General features: G+C 36.7%; 1 protein-coding gene across 1 annotated transcript; it reads right to left on the bottom strand.

Annotated features, from left to right (window-relative positions):
• Positions 1 to 1153: 1153 nt before the first annotated feature.
• On the bottom strand, positions 1154 to 11315 carry LOC104274936 (protein FAM188A-like). The gene is made up of 8 exons (XM_009870730.1): positions 11300 to 11315; positions 9561 to 9640; positions 7443 to 7500; positions 6815 to 6988; positions 3746 to 3797; positions 2233 to 2347; positions 1724 to 1797; positions 1154 to 1265 (listed from the first exon to the last, which is right to left on the bottom strand). Exons 1-8 carry the CDS (start codon positions 11313 to 11315, stop codon positions 1154 to 1156), a joined length of 681 nt encoding a protein of 226 aa, XP_009869032.1.
• Between the last annotated feature and the right edge of the window lie 5757 nt (positions 11316 to 17072).

Below are 17072 nucleotides of genomic sequence, written 5' to 3'. Positions count from 1 at the left end.
GGTGGCATTAATTATACAGCAAGCTTGAATTGGTAATCACCAATGTATATGCACACCTTGTCAACACCAGTCTGGGAGCTAATGGAGAGACACCAGCTGTGAATGAAGTGGCTAACAAAGTATGACAATATGAAGACAGTCTTTCTCTTTTGTTGGTCAGGTTTGGGTCACCTATTCTGTCCATTACTCCCCAGAGGGGCAACTTCTTACTTCCATGCGAGCACCTTTTACTTCCCAGCAGCCCCCACATTGCACAGAAGATTTAGCAGTGACCTTGGTTACAGCAAAAGACAGGCATAAGCAAGAGCCTTTCTGCATACCAATCCCTGGTAGTTTCATAGATTCATAGAATGGCCTAGGCTGGAAGGGACCTTAGAGATCATTTTAATCCAGCCTCCCTGTCACCAGGGACGCCACCTCTCGAGTAGATCAGGCAACACATGGGGACCGAACGGGAATCGAACCCGTGTCCTTGGCGTTGTTAATGCCACGCTCAACTGACTGAGCTAACCGGCCCCCTCCGGTAGTAACTATAAACATCAGTTATCACTTCTAGTAGCAGATACTGTCTGCAAAAACACACTGTTAACTGAAAGGGCAGTCTCTTCTAAGAGAAGAGACTGAAAGTGCAGTGTCTTCTAAGAGACTGAGTTGAAAAGTAAAATCACTGAACAGAATTGGTTCCATTTAGCTCAAACCAGGACAGGCACTGATGACACACGTGCAATTCTCCTGTCCACAAGGACCTCAGGCCCTTTCGACAAAGCTGCCTCCTACCCAGCCAGCACTGCCCTGTGCTGTTGCTTGGGCTTATTCCATCTCGCATGCAGGAGCTGGGAGAGTCCGTTTCTCTAGCCTGATGCAGCTGCACTGAATAGTGTCCCTGTCTCCAGTATACTGACCACCCTTCCCCACTTGGCAGAAACTGCACTCCGTTTCATCACTGAGGTCATAAAGTACCTTGTAATTTCAACCTGTAGTTGACAATCCTGTATTCACTGATACACTGTACTCACTCATCAGAGATTTTGTGCAAGTATGTTTTATTTCCATTTGAGGTCTGCTTAAATCAAAGGACAGTAACCAAGGGGATTATCAAAAGAGAAACAGCATATTCCAAATCCATAGGTCAGCATCTCAGAGTACATAAAAACTATGAACAAGTGAAAACTAGAATCAACTTACTCATTCCTGAACATTCTCTGTCTCCATCCCACACATTAGAAACAGCATGTCCCGTCAACAGGAGGTTGATCAAACTTTGGCTATACAACAGAAAGAAATAGCCTATTAAAAGGGGCATACAATTTATTTCTGAAAATTGGTTATCTCTAACAACTGAAAAAATTATTCTATTACCTGGACAGCTAAGCAGACATTCTTGAACTACATTCCTTTAATTAATGTGTATTTGTAATTCAGCAACGTTAATAGAATCTCCACTCTTTCAACCAATAACTTAATATAAAAACGTAGCCCTGAATTCTAGACTTATTCCTCTGCAAATTCAGCAGTAACAGAATCATTTCCCCAGAACAGAAGCACTAACGAGTAAGCAGTGAAAAAGGCATGCTATGTTAAGTGTTGCTTTTAGTTATTATAAACTTATAATAGAATCACTGTTGTAATGTCAGTAATTTCCTAAAGAATAACGTTACAGAAATAGGAAAAGTTGGCTCACTAGTCTATTTTAAAGTGGTAGCAATCGTGTTTTGCAGTTTACCTTCCATGACCGTAAACAGGATCTATCAATGGCTCAGTTGCATCTTCAATTTCATTTTTTATGTTTTCAATACCCTGCAGAAAAAATACAAACATTTTTGCACTCTTAAGGAATGAATTGCAACATTTACAACAACAGAGTGTAACAGTAAAACATCAGAAGGCTGATGTTCTTGTATGAATTGATAGCTAAACACACTTTTTCTTGGTAAGAGATACAGAGACCTACAAGGAAGGATGTTTCCAAAATCTCTAATTCTCCTAGATCAGACCAAAATAAAGCAACAAGAAAACCCAATACCCAATCAACCAACAAAGTAATCACAAAAACTGGAGCTTTTCATTTTTTTTATGCTGGAAATGTGCTGCAACATGAAGATACCACTCCAGCCATTTATCTAGATTTGACCTGGTTTATCAGCTCACCTTTTACACAAGGGTTACATAATCAAAACTGCTCTTAACGAAGAAACAAAACACATGAACAAAAAAATCAAACAATCTACACACCTTTGTGAGTATTACAGAATACAGAAAGAGCAATACTCCAAATCTGTTTGTCCACACCGAATATTGATCCCAAACCGCATCCTTCAGTTCAGGGAAGCTTTTGAATACGTGTTTGCTAAAGACAAGAAAAACCCAACAGAAGAAGAGAATGTACTTAGATGAAGCATTTGAATAATGTCACAATGCACAAACAAGAACTACCAACACTTAACATGAGAAGTAAAAGCAGAATAAATTTGTCAGTACATCTGGTGTTACAGAAAGAACGACACAGCAGCTGTTCTAAAGTTACTATAAACTGCCATAAAGTCATTAGTATGAATGACTACCCATCAGAAGAAGATAAATAATTCTGGAGTAACATGCAAAAATGAACACAGTTTTTATACATGAACACTAGCCATAAAGTTGCATATGTGGAAGAGCTGAGTGGTTTGAACCAGTAATTCTATAAAATATTCTTACTGAAATGCAAATAGACTATAAGTCACTAAAACAATGTTTGCATTATATAGTGTCCTGAAAGACATTCAGTCCTTAAACAGTGGAGAAAAACCTTCCACTTAATGAGGTAAGACTATCTTTCAGACTTTCAAAGTAATTATCACATTTCCCAAAAGAATTCAATTTTGTTAGACTGTAGCTTTGGAAAAAGCAAAACGTTCAATACTACGAGTCCTACATTAACATTTGGGAAGCTAGCTGGTTGTGTAATAGGGTTTCTGCCTGGATGATAATACCAGGTGATCACAGATTTAGAAGAACGTAAAATAAAAACAGAGGAAAGGAAGAGATTCATCAAGATTCCAGTGAAGTAATATACTTCCAATTTCTTGGGATATTTAGAAGTAAATACTGCTTTTCAGAACAAAACCATTAGTTTTTATTGAGTAATTCAAATTAGATCACACTCTCTGCTCATCTTACACAAATTTAAGTATAATGTTTTGGGTTTGATCTCCTGCACACTGTTAGGAAGCCTCATTTAAAAAAGAAACAAACGTCTGCAAAAATACATCCATAGATGGGTTTACTCTGGCTAGCACTTGAGATCAGTCTTGTATATGAAACATTTATAAAAATGTTTTTTTTACATTGTCTCAAATCACAAAAAACATTAATGACCTTTTTCTTTCAGTATATATCTCACAAGTATTTCAGATAGAATCACTTGTGAAGACTGTGTATAAATATTGAAGAATAACGACTTTAACTTAAATGCAAATCTTAATTAGCTGTGTTTATATACTTGAAATGCACAAGCTACTTAGCCAATTTCACACATTATATTGCTCCAGTTTTATTTTAAAACTTAGTGATATGGTCAAAATAATACTTCATTTTAAAGGGTAAAAGGCAAAGAAAAAACATCAAAACCCCCAAACAAAAACTAGAAATCCAAGTTTAACCTGATGTGTAACACAAAAAGTTCCTCAACATACCCTTTTCAGGGCTGTGAATGTTAGTGTAACTTCAAAATATTGTATTTTAAATGTTCCAACATATTACTTACTGAATTAATGCATGAAATCGCTCAAAGCCAAGCTCTTCGACAGCCAAGGCAGCTATACACAAGAGACACTTTTCAGCACTACACATGGCAAAAAAATGACACAAGATACACACAGCAAGCTAGTATACTTTCAAGCTTTAATTATACTCTTAAGTTTTAATCCTCCCTTGACATTTTATGTTTTTAACTGATTAGTATAAACTAATTTACCACAACATTAAGATTCTACTATGCAAATTAGTGAGAACATTTCTATTTGGACTAACCAATTCATTAAAAGAACAAAGCCACTGGAGTGTGCAGACTTGAAAATATTTGTCAAATACTAAGCTCTTGATTCTGTACAAAACATGGCTGTCACTAAGTTGTCAAGCATATGCATACTGTAGATATAATTTTGCAGGTCAGTAGGAAGTATTATTTCCTAGAAAAGCAAGCATGATTAGTTGGATAATTTTATTAATGTAGGTAAGCTGTATTTTTTCTTCAAATACACATCAGTTACTGAAATTTAGGGTTTTCCCCCCCCCCTTTTAATTATTATTTATAACAAATGAGTAGAATTATTCTACCCAATGTCACACATCCTGTCTTCAAATAAATTCTCATTGTTTTCTTTTAATAATAGATAAATAGTGTTTCAGGTAAGTGTCACGTCCCAGACAGAAAAAAATACAGCATTGGTGTCTTCCCAAGTTCAACACAGGCTTTATACCTTTGTTCCCCTTGCAATATTCCCAAATCAAGGGATGAAATGAACTTCTAAAATCAAATTTTCTTTACCAACAGGAAGTTATATTCACCAGTTGTGTAACTAGCCAATTTCCTGGCCATTCAAATATTAAGACTGTAGCAGTCTTTAGTGCCCTGTATATCCATAAGGACTTGATCTTCCTGCTAGTAGAATACTATACAAACCCAACACATCTGCTTTCTAATCTGTCTGAAGTCCACTTAATAGTTCTGGTCTATCTAAAGGCTTAATGCTGAATATTTAACTAAAAAGTCTGATCATTTAGCTACTGAATTTGATTGCATACAATTCATCAGAGAACTGAAGCCATCAGGGCTAATACTACTGATCAATTCTTTCCACAATAATTTCAGAAAGGGCTTTTTATGTCCCTTCTGATTGTATTTTGAAATACATAACTGATTTGCCTATATGCAAACACAACTGATTCTCCAGCAACATATTAATTTTCTACTTCAGAAATAAGGCAGCAGTAGTCTTAAGAGTAACAGTTTTTGTATTTTGAAAACCTACAAGGAATTGCTAAAATTAGGTTTCTGACAGCAGAAGTAGACTTGACTAGAAAACATGTTTTTAAAACTGTTTAAAAAAATATGAAAAAATGAGTCTAAATCGCAGAAAATTATACAGGAACTAACCCCGCTCCGAGAACATATGCTTTTCTAAGCAAAATATTAGAGGGACTCAATCATATAAAGCAATCTGTGAACTTGGGAACTCGCACTACTACAGCCAATGCATGGCCAACAACAGGTCACTGGTATACACCACAAAAGCAGATGAAAAATGCGACTGCATTCAGTAAGTGTGCTCGAATCCACCTTTTGTTCACACAGCAGGATGATAGGCAGTTTCATTCTGTTACTACAGAACAGAGTGAAATGTAAAAGAACCACTATTTGAAACAAAGGGAAAGAAGTAGAAATCCTGAAGAGAAGTGTAGCTATACATAACCCAAACAAGGCTAAAAAAGGACAGTGCTTAGTGGAGAGGAAAAGAATAAACAGCAATAGAACATGAGCTATCTGAGCAATACAAATACACAGAAACTCTGTAAAATGATACTCTGTCATGCTGTCTAATCATACTTCATGGTTTTATTATAAATATATTCCCATATTCTACTCTCAAAAAACAGTAGCCTGCCATGTGGAATTGTAGCTGTAATACTCCCCCACATACGTAACTCATCTATTAAAGCCCTACTGACTATGACAATGCCTGACTTTATTTTTATTGATCACAGCAATCAAGCAGGAAATAAGTTTATTCCTTTGCACTAGCAGTGACAGAACTCTACATATTAACAATATCACATTCTCCACATATTTGCCCTAAGTCTAACAAGGCAAGAAGTCGCTTTGTAGTCAAATATCAGGACATAAAAGAAAAAACCAAAACCCCAACAAAGTATATCTTAAAGTATATCTTAAATCAGGAAGTGTAATGCATTATACATATAAGGTAAAATATCATTTAAACTGTGGCGGACATAAAAGAGGTATATTCAGTGTCTAGCAAGGAACGCAAAACATGAACAATGTAAGAGATTAATGTCACCCATGACAAAAGCAGACTGCTCATGGTACACGTATCCTTGCTCGTCCTAAGCACATTCAACATTATTAAGGACAAGTCAGGCAGAACTTGTGGACTTGCGCAGAAATAGAAAAAGATACAGATATGTAACAGAATGGATTAGTTCATTAATTGTCAGTGTTGAGAGTAACTGTGTTTAAAAAGAATTGCTGCTGAACATTTTCTGCAGTTCCAAGTTCTTTAGAATAAGACAATATAAAACATAACAAAATTTGTTAATCTACTAGAAGGTGATTTGATTAAAGTTGGTTTGGTACTGCACAGAAACAAACACAGGGAAAAAGGCTATTTCTCTGTTACAGGGGATCCAGAATATTTTAGAAGAGATAAAGCTTTGCATAATTTCCTACAAAAGCTCTTCTGAAATAAAGCAACAAGTGACAAGTTAAAATGGTCCTCCAGTGTCAGGAAGCATATGGATTTTTTCCAAATTAAAGACATGTTAAGTCCTGATAAATCACAAAATATAATTGAAAATATGGAAATTTCTCAAATGCAAGAGAAACATATACGTTGGAATTCTAGTGATACACAGCACATTCCTTTTGACAAAAAGGATCAATGCCGCTTTTTACAATAGACAAAAATTCATCTGTTGTTAATGCAATTACAATGGTGACCATCCCATCTCTATAATAGTAAAAAGCAGCAGCCCCTCAAAAACAATGTCATGCTTCACTAAGTGATGGGCAATTTAGTACAGAAATACATCTTACAAGGTTGTTCCTCTTGACGACTAGATTCTGCGGGACTTTCAGAAATACTAGCAGTCTCTTCAGTCGTTTTTCCTCTTATCCACGTTGCCAGAGAGTATGACTCAGAATTATCGGAGCAAGCCATTTCTAAAATATCACATAATGTGTGACAGAGAAGGTTCTTCTGCTCCTCTTCTGAAAGATCAGAAACCTATATGAGTTCAATTGCTGCTATTCAGTATCTTATATAAGCTACCAGTGTATTTTTTATACAGTATGCTATTTAAAGAATTGAGTTTATTACTTTTATCTTATTAATGTTAATTGCTGTTGTTGACTTTAGTGGACCACAGAATTATAAAGCTGTCTTTAGAAAAATGTGTCTCAATACAGGTTCTTATCCACTCCTTTTCCCAATAATAGATTTTAATCAAAAATTTATAAAACACAGAAGTACTATGGACTGGCACAGACCTCACAAATGTGTTTAGAGACACATAATATTCATACTATATGCCTCATAAAATGGCATGGAAGCACAGTTAAACAAAAAGTGTAAAATATTCCGAATTCTTTGTATTAGGATATGGCTTACAAATAATTAAAATGAGAAAAAAAAAACCAAAGAGGAAAAAAGAAGTCTCAGTACCTGGACAGTCTCTCCAAGTAGACTTTTCGCTGGTAAAAAGCCTCTTCAAAAGGAAGGCCTTTGTTATCAAAGCATAAAATAACATTAAAATACAACACAACACAACTTTTTACATTATGTCAAACACTCTACATCAAACCATTTGTGCACATTATTAGAAGGGCTTCAAGCTGCTCATCATCCAGTAAGAGAGCCTGAGCCTGCACTGTTTACTGATTTTTCCCATTCAAATTAACTACAAAGCTGGCCTCATACCTATGTTCAATACAGAGTCTGAACCTCAAGTATGCTTCAAATACACAGAGTGCCTATTTAGAGAAACATCTCCAGACTCACAGGACTGCAGTAACAGGAGCACAAGTATTTTGCAATATAACTGATGAGAAGTACAAGACAACTCCATTCAGACAAGCCCCTTTAGTAGTTAAAAAGCCCACCTCTTTTAGTCACTGCAAGTCATAATTCATAGATCAGATTAAAGAAAACCCATGTATCTCTATATCCCGGCTTTGCTCTCCATCAACACTAATATTACAATCGGGGGGGGAAGATATGGTCTAAATTACAGAGAAGGAACAATGAAAGAACAAACTTTGGGAAGCAGACTCTTTGTCTTTCTAATTATTAGATGCTGTTTCAGGTATTTGCAGCACCTTAAAAATAGCTGCTTCAAGTTTCACTTCTTCCCTGACAGACTCGCCCTGTCGTCCCATGACAGATCTTTCTCACACCTTTTTTAGTAGTTTTCAGCAGTGTTACACACGGCAAGAGTCATTTGAACCTTTCTTCCTTCCCTAGCTGGAACTCAGCTCACTTTTAAAGATGCTTTAATTACTTAATTTCATGGAAGTTGAAGTACATAGAAATCTGGAAGAACACTCCATATAACAACATTTGATATGGTAAAGGCTCAGCACTGCCAGGTGGTCCTATTCTTTACTCTCTCCACTCCCCTGCAAAGAGGACACTTGTAATTCTAAAATCAGAGACCAGACACCCTACATCCAGTTTTAAGACCACAAAACTAGACAGAGCCACGTTACAGAGCGCAATTCACAACAAAGTGAGTGTTCACAGTCTACACCTGCTCCTTCCTCCGGTACAAGTCTTTTGGTGGGACCAGCTTTTAGAGTATCCTGAAGTAACAATAATAGAGGTTTTGATGACTATCACATTGCACACACCAGAGATGCAAACTATGCCATGATACCAGCTGTCTGACCCAGATACCTTCGTGTTTATGATGAGATTAACTTTGCTGCATGATTTTGACATATCCCCTATCAGCCAGGAAGGCCTCAACTCAGACCTACACACGTGCAGTAATTTGATCTGCACGTAAAAGAGTCAAGAGCAGGTTACCAGAAAAAGTAATCTAGCCCATGACTGAATGACTGCCTGTCTCTACAGGGCGCTCCTACAAGAATGAAGAGCAGCCACAGATTAGACAAACTGCTCTACCGAAACAGATCCAGGTCATGTATTTATACAGCAGTCAGAATTCCCTCAGAAACAGCATTTGAACAAGTATGCACATAGCCTGCAAGACACAATGGAGTAAGAAAAAAAATTAAAATCACAATTGGTTGAGCTTACGTGAAGCACGTGAAATCCTAAGCACGTATCCAGAATAAAATATAGTCCCCTGACATGCTTCAATTATTCTGCTAATTCAGAATCTTCTTATTTAGCTAACCTTGTTAGGTTTGAAAATCAACTACTTCAAATATCTCCAGTACAGTTTGCTAAAACAGCCATTGTGACACACATATTACTCTTCTTAAGGAGAGGGAATTTGAGATAAGAAAGGATTAGGATCATATTTATATCTGACCTTTTACTTCTCCCCTTTATCCTGCACTCCTTACTTTAAAGTTCCCTCAGTCTTCCCCAATTGGCATTTCCTCAAACAAATTCATTCCTATGAAATTATAGTTCAAAACCAGCCCATCTCGGCCTTTCTACTGAGTTTTGTGTCTCATCCTCACTACATTTATGAAGTCAAAATGCAACTGATCTGCAATTTTTAAAATATTATTTTAGTTCCACATACATTAAAAAAAGAACAAATTTCAGGTTTACTAATTTTAAGCCATTCCTATAGTAAATGCATCTTACCTGTACAGGTGCGATCACTGCGCAAGGGCCACCTTCAAATTGTTCTAATGCAGTTGATTCAGATTCACTAAAGACAAATCCTGCCAAATAAAAGAAGACCATATTTAGTGAAATATATAAACAAGCACATGTTTATCCACACCTTTAAAGATTAGCTGAGTTTTCAAAAGTTTTTTTCCCCGAAAATGCAACAGAAAGTGGTTAAACTATCTGAAAAAAAATCATTAATACAGATGAGTGCACAGAATTTTCATCTCAGGAGCTAAGTCATTATCACAAAGGGCCAACAGCTGAGGTTTTAAACAAAAGGATTTTTAACAGTAAAACTGTCACTAGAGCATATGTGACTGGATACTTAAACTACAGTTTTTACTGTACTATAGATTATTTATTATAAATCAATTAAAATTTGTAAGTGTTAATATTTTGTCTCATATGTAAAATAAATAAAAATCAGCTTTGGACCTTCACTCAACATGGCTAATACATTTCTACTCCCTATGAAGGGCACAGTATGCCTTCTACTGATTTCATTTTTGGCCTATCAATGGTTCCTGTTAAGACCGAAATATGCTGGCTAACTCAAATATTCCTTGTGTATTCACTGAAGTAAGCCTCTTAATGGTGTTTTTTCACAGAACATATATTATATTTACTGAGATGCAAGATCACCTATTTTCCCTCTTCATCTTCAATGTGTTCATATTTCAGAACAACCTCAGTCATATAATTGAGCAAATGTTGGAGCAATTGTTTGTTGCCACCTTGCCCTTAAACTTGGCTTCAAGATACAGTGATTCATAGCTCACATTTCTCACAGACATATGCACATACAAGGACAATTACCTTGATGAAGCTGACACACAGCAACTTACAGTGAGTGATATTTTGCATTATTATTTTGAGTGCCGATAAAATTGTGCCCAAGTGACTCTAGCTCAACGTAATCTAGAAACCATGCAACTGTAGTCAGCAACTCAGTCAGCAAGCACAAGCAAGTGGGGGCAGGGAGAAAGGGGGCAGATACCCATGCGTATTTTTGCAGCAGCGTCAGCCTCCACAGAAAGAACATTCAATGCTTCTTTCCCATAATTTCTCCTTTCCTCAGTTGTGCATCAATACATGCTGCCATATGAGAAGCATCCCTCACCCCTGGATGTGAATTTGAACTGGGGAAACGCATCCCCCTAGTGCAGACTTCCACACCACTGTGTGACAGGCCCATCAGGCCAAGCAGCAGAAAGGACTGCTGCATGTTCTGCAGCTGTATTTTGTCACAGAAATTACAGTTGTCCAACAATTATTTTTTTTTAAAGATGGATCAGTGTAGCTATATTTCTTTTTAAAAACAGAGTTTCCCCTGTATCTGACAAAACGCTCTGGTTTCTTCTTTAACTGAATGTGCAAACATGCATTACGAAGATGTATTTTATATCCAAAACCCAGATGCATATCGAGCCTACATACATAGATTTGGCATCACCTAATGCAGCAGCAAAGCTCCATTAATCCATACTTCAACTACAGTTTGCACTAGTGTCATTTCACTCCCCTGTTAACATGCCCTAATAGGAAATACCACCAATTCTTTAAGCTTTCTGAATTAGTTCATGCAGGCTTATCATATTAAAAGGTAAGTCTTCCTCTACTTTGAAGCATTACTGCATACCATCTAAGCACACTGCAACAACTGGGTTTTTTTAGTTGTTTAATGATTTAGCCACTACAGAAAAACATACTTGGATGTGGTACCATTAAACCATACGTAAGAAATCTTGAATTTGTTTCACAGTCTTCAGGCTTCTTACAGACAGCATGAACTGTCTCAGCTTAACCCTGCCCTATTTTTCAAAACTGCTTCCTAAAAATAAAGAAAATCAAGTGTGATCCACCAGAGTGAAGACAAATTTGAGACAGACAATGCAAAATCGGTATCACACGAAATTTGACAGAATACAACTGCAGGAAAAAAAATACAAAACATGTACAGAGACATTTGTTTCCTTTATACTTAATGCTGCTGAATGCTTCATAAATATCAGTGTTCTAAAAGCTATTAAGCTTTAAGCTATTAAGCAATAAAATAGACCAGTGATTTTGGTCTTACTCTCTTCTTTAAAACTTCTACAAAATTTGAAGTCAGCTCAAGTCAAAATTCAGAAACCAGCAGTCCTCAGCCTGCAATTGTATCTACTTACCTATTTGCTCTCCACAACAATCACATCTTGGGCAATTTCTATAAACAGCCATCAAGTCCATGTTCTTTCATACAATTTGCAGGAATGGCCTGGCCATTTAAGCTACCAACTAAGACTAGCATCTCTGATCCTGACTAATTTCTACTTATTCTCGTTCTTAATCAGTCATATCTATCATGCAGCTCTTTTCACTTGAGATAGAATTTCAAGAGCAAAATAGATGTAATGGAACCAAAATAACTTTTTTTTTTTTATTAATCCGCCGGTATTTCAAAAGTGAGTATAATGTTCAACATTTATGTATAAGAAACCTGAAACAGTATTATTCATCTTCCTTGTCATGGCTCCACAGACCCCATTTTTTCAACATTGCTACTGCTCTACTGCGTTAACCTTTCTGGTGGGGGAGGCAGAGTAGGGGCAAGTAGATTTCTGTTAGCAGTCAAGTGTACTGCCCAAGATTTTGAATTACGGTGACTATGAGATTCCCAAATTTGCCTTTATATCCTTTGTCCACTATTACTCACACAAAGTTTTATTCTCATCATTTCCCCCAATACATAACGTTCACCAAGGACCACGATTCTTTTCTTACATGTAACTATTAGCTCCGCTAAAATGAACATATGACTCAGTTATTTCCTCTTCTCTTTCATCTCCACATCATGGTCCAAAGCACTATAGCTGGGCATAGAACGATGGATACACTTTTTGTATCTGGCTTTGGGCTTTCAAAGCATATTTTTATAGTAAGATTAAACTTTTTAAATTTTCAGAGGGGAAAAAAACCACTAAACAAAAACCCAGCTTGTTCCACACACACACAAAGAAAGGTGCATTTATGACAGCACTACTACAATGAAACTCCACTTAATGGGTTGTGGATAAAGAGCCAGGAAGCCCTCCAAGAGCTTGAGTAAAGTATCCAAATTACTTCGTAGAGTGCCACTAAATTGGGAAATACGCTTCCAGAAACCACGATAAGACTCCAATGTGTCTGCTTTTTTTCTCACCTTTGTAAAACCAAGCAAGTGAACAAACAAAAAGAACCCACAAAAAAATCCAGCTCTGTGAAACTTCTGAATTTTGATGGAAACTTCTGAATCTGTACCCTGGTAAGAGCCTTCTGTGTGAGCGCTACTCAAGACCTTTATTTTCTTTAAACCTGTCAGCCTTATCCAGAGTAAAGAATGGACTCACTAGCACCATATCCTTTCTTAAGTAAAGGACAGTTATCTTTTCAGGCATTCCTTTACGTGCCCAGGCAGCAGCAAAGAGTTTTAGGGTTCACTAATTATTTAGACAATTGTGTTACAGGGCATTTCAAACTCATAGTGCTCTACGTGTATTCCAAACACATCAGCCACCATACTCATTAGCCAGAAAATATAATCTTCTTAAAAACTTAACTTACGTGTTCACACACCATTTTTTCACAATGACTGTTATCATCTCTTTCCAGTTTAACAGTGCTGAAAGGGCAGTTATTTACACGACACAGATGGTCCCTCGAAAAACCGAATTTCTGCTCCAAAGTCTAACTCTTCATTCAGCAGGCTTCACAAGAGGGTTTGTATTCTTCAGAATGAATTAATTACTTTAAGACAATTTTGCATTACAGAAGTACATGAAATAAACGTTGTAAATTTAATCTACAATAGGAAAGGATTTGACAGTCTGTCTAGAACAGTAAGATGTGGTTATTTTGTCTGTACAGACAGTATCGCTGCCTCAAAACCAATATGCTACTCGAAGAGACAAAAGAAGAAAAGTCTACCAGTATAAAATTGAGAACAGAAATTCTTGCCGCGAAGGCTTTTAAGTAGCTTTTCTCAGCAGCACGTCCCTGCTGTTTTTCCAAAAACTGCTGTTACCTCACATTTAATACTAGTATGGCTTGTGTTATAAGAAAGGCCACTTCCTACTGGCAGAATTAGCAATATCTACTTGAACTGAAGCAACATCTTCTACTTAGACAGAAGTTCTAAACTGGCAGTCATCAGCACTTCTTTGTTTGAAGACCTCAATAACTTTTTCACAGGATATGCAAATTCCTGGCAGTAGGTTTAGCTTCTAACTTCTTACCTCATTTTTACAAATGCCTTAAAAGCATTCCACTTGAAGACCACTCACCAAGGCTTACCTCGCTAAGTGTAACTGGCATCAGTAAAACAGAAAGTTCAAAAGCAGTTTCCGTAAGAGATTTGAAGAGGCAATACTTGGAGTAGACGAGAAGCAACAAGTAGGCAGAGGTGGGCCGGTAAGCATAACCACCTCCTCCAGCTGTTTGCCCAACACACATATGTATATACCCTAACTGAATATTAAATGAAAAATGCCTTTCTTCCCAATTAACTGTTTGCACCAAGTAACATGGAACTCGGAGACAGAAAGCAAATGCAAATATTCTATACATCATAGTCATCAAAACGTAAAAAAAAAATTAATAAATTACAGAAATTCCAATGACTATTTGTCTCTCATCACTCAAATTAACTAACATTATTAAATTAAACTCAGAGGGACACTTTTTAAATTGCTGCTTCTATTTAAGACTCTAAAGAGTGGCAAGGGTATTCCTTTTGCTCACAATATATCTGCCTGCCTGAAAATACTATTCCTAAGTACTCTGTCACAGTGTAACAATATTAGAGCTCTGATGACTTAAAACCAGTACTATACGATCTCGCTCCCAAAACAAGGCTGTTTAAACGTTCTAGATCAGAAGCAAGAGTTCCAGACATGTCAGAAAAAGAAAACCTGGAAAGAATAGGGGAGAAAGAAAAGGAAAGTCATCAATCTACTCATGCAGCTCTCAACCTGGAGTAGGACGCAGAAAAGAATGGACCTTTTTACACAGTATATGTATATAAGAATTGTAGTATCAATACCTTTACACTGTGTTTCTGAAGTTAAACAGCTGTTTTGAAAAGACTATGTCGTATCTTTCTTTCCAAAGAGCAGCAAGAATATAGCTTAGGTAATTCTGAATGGATGCTCCGCTCAAACCTGTCAGACACCCACAGCTGTGTAAACTTGATGCCACGTGCCCTAAAGCTGATCTGAAGTGCAGCTTGTGAATGGAATTTGGCTCTTGGATCAATGAATAAAATCACTCCTAACATGGATATGTTTCTTTAGAGTTCAGCTCTGCTCCTAACTCCTTCCCAAATCATCGTATCTATGCCAAGAAACACCAAAGTGCAGACCGAGTGTTTGCACTACATTCCCGTGTCCACTCTGAGGATTCTGGCAAACGAGATCGACGGGGTTCAAACTGCAAGTTCTGCTGCAATCATAAAAAAAAGATACTATAAAAAAACCAACATGAAACTCCAAACAACTGCAACAATGGCTTTGCAGCCATGCCTTTGTTAAATCAGGAATCAAAACAACATATTTAAACTTGCCAGTGCAGCAAACTGAGGGAATTACCATTACTAACTTCAAACAGCATATCCACATTAGCTAGGTCAGTTCTGTTAACTGCCCACGGATCGGCCTGTCTTCAGTTTTGACCAAATGAAGGCGATGGCTCAGGAGTTCACTACATGACACCGATTCTATCTTTACTGAGAAACTGACTGGCTCAAGCCTTACATTCCTCAACATCCTTGCTACTCTTTACTTTTCTTTCCAAATGTAAATTATAGCTCTCACCTTCCAATGGGTTTGAGAAAGGATCAGACAACACTCAAAGTATCTGAAATACATGCCAGTGCTGCCACTACACTCTAAGAAAACCCCAAAACACACACAGAAAAAGCCCAAGACCAAACTAGCTCTTTGATACTTTCTGCACACGTGATGTGTAACAAGGGTTTATCTTACAAAATTCAAAGTCTTTGGAAATAACAAGGTTTGATTTTTATGGCTTTTTTTTTTTGTTCATTTGTTCGTTTTTTTAATCTTGATGAGTCAGTGTTGACAAGCCTCCTCTGCAGTAGGTAAATGGTGCAGAACTTTTTCAACAGAATAGAAACTGAAAGTTGGCTAAATGTATTACTCTACTACACAACACGAGGGACTGAGTGGCTTTTTTGATTCCCAGAACAAGACTCCCAGACAACACACTAACTTACTGCCATATGTTTTTACTGAAAAAAAAAAAAGATTATATTAAAACGGATATAGAAAAGGGAACAGATATACTACGCAGTATGGTTTCAGGACTTTCCCTAATGAGAGATAGGAAATAATAGCTCCTTTCCAGAAGCCATCAAGAAGAGGAGAGGCCTTTTCCATTCATCTTTCACAGGATAATAAGTGTGCAACATCACAATACACATTTCAACCAATTTTGAAACTGCTAAAATTTCACTCAAACAATCTTGAAAATGTCAATTTCAGTCATCTAACATTACCAGTTAAAGAAATAACTAAGCTTTTCAACACCAATTCTTTCTCCTGACTTTGCAAAAACCTTGCACTGAAACAGTAAACAGAAAATTGAAGTAGTATTTCTGAAAAAAATAATTTTCTAGGAAAAGTAATAGCTTTACTAGGTCTGCTTATATTTCAGAACTTAAAAGGAATTTGGCATTTTTTCCCAAAATATTTCTCACTGAATTATGTGAACATGGATTTACCTAGGAAAAAAGATATGAGTTTGGTAATGCACTCTGTTCTGCAACAGCAGAGAAGCTCCCAAATCAACCCCACACACTAAGGTACTTAAACTTCACAATGACAAAACTAATGTTAAAAAAAAAAAGCAAGGAACAGAGACCACCAAGAACATCTTTTGTTTTAGTGAACTTTACCCAGAGACTTAAGTATTTTTTTTTAAATAAATCTATAAATTGCACTATCATTTGTGAATCTTCTCCAGGAATTACAAGTGTGTTTATTATGATCTGCATAACTATTATTAGAAGTCTTCAAATCTCATAGTAAGTTACAGAGAAGATGAATACACACTTCTTTAAGTCAGAACAGGTACACAGACTGATTCCTTGCATGTCATTATTACCAGTAAGTCTCTGTACCACATCTTGCAATTGTAATTTTGAAAGAAGATCAGAAATCTCCATCAAGAAATTATGTGTAGGTTGCACAATACGGAAAAAAATCACCTTACAAATACCCCAAGTCCCATGGTTACTGTCGCTTTATCTCTTGTCCTAAAGATGGTGTGCACCTGCGCAAATCGCCAAAAGACCACTTTAAAAATATAACAGTAAAAATCTGTGGCTGTATTTCCCAAGCCTGTCTGCACTTTTCCTATTTGTGACTCCCACATTCTTCACAAAAAACCCAAAGAGAATAATAAATAAGTTCATGTGCCACGAGCCACATAACGGCAGGACGTGCT

Source organism: Apaloderma vittatum, unplaced genomic scaffold (assembly GCF_000703405.1).
Source record: "Apaloderma vittatum isolate BGI_N311 unplaced genomic scaffold, ASM70340v1 scaffold44265, whole genome shotgun sequence".
NCBI lineage: Eukaryota > Metazoa > Chordata > Aves > Trogoniformes > Trogonidae > Apaloderma > Apaloderma vittatum.
This window is presented reverse-complemented; position numbering and strand designations above follow the sequence as displayed.

What these genes read in the sequence shown, in the direction of transcription:
- LOC104274936 (XM_009870730.1), bottom strand. An exon ending in TCGTCAAGAGGAACAACCTT is followed by an intron (nt 3,798 to 6,814) that starts GTAAGATGTATT and finishes TCTTGTGTATAG; the next exon opens with CTGCCTTGGCTGTCGAAGAG. An exon ending in ATTCTGTAATACTCACAAAG is followed by an intron (nt 1,798 to 2,232) that starts GTGTGTAGATTG and finishes TTTTTTCTGCAG; the next exon opens with GGTATTGAAAACATAAAAAA.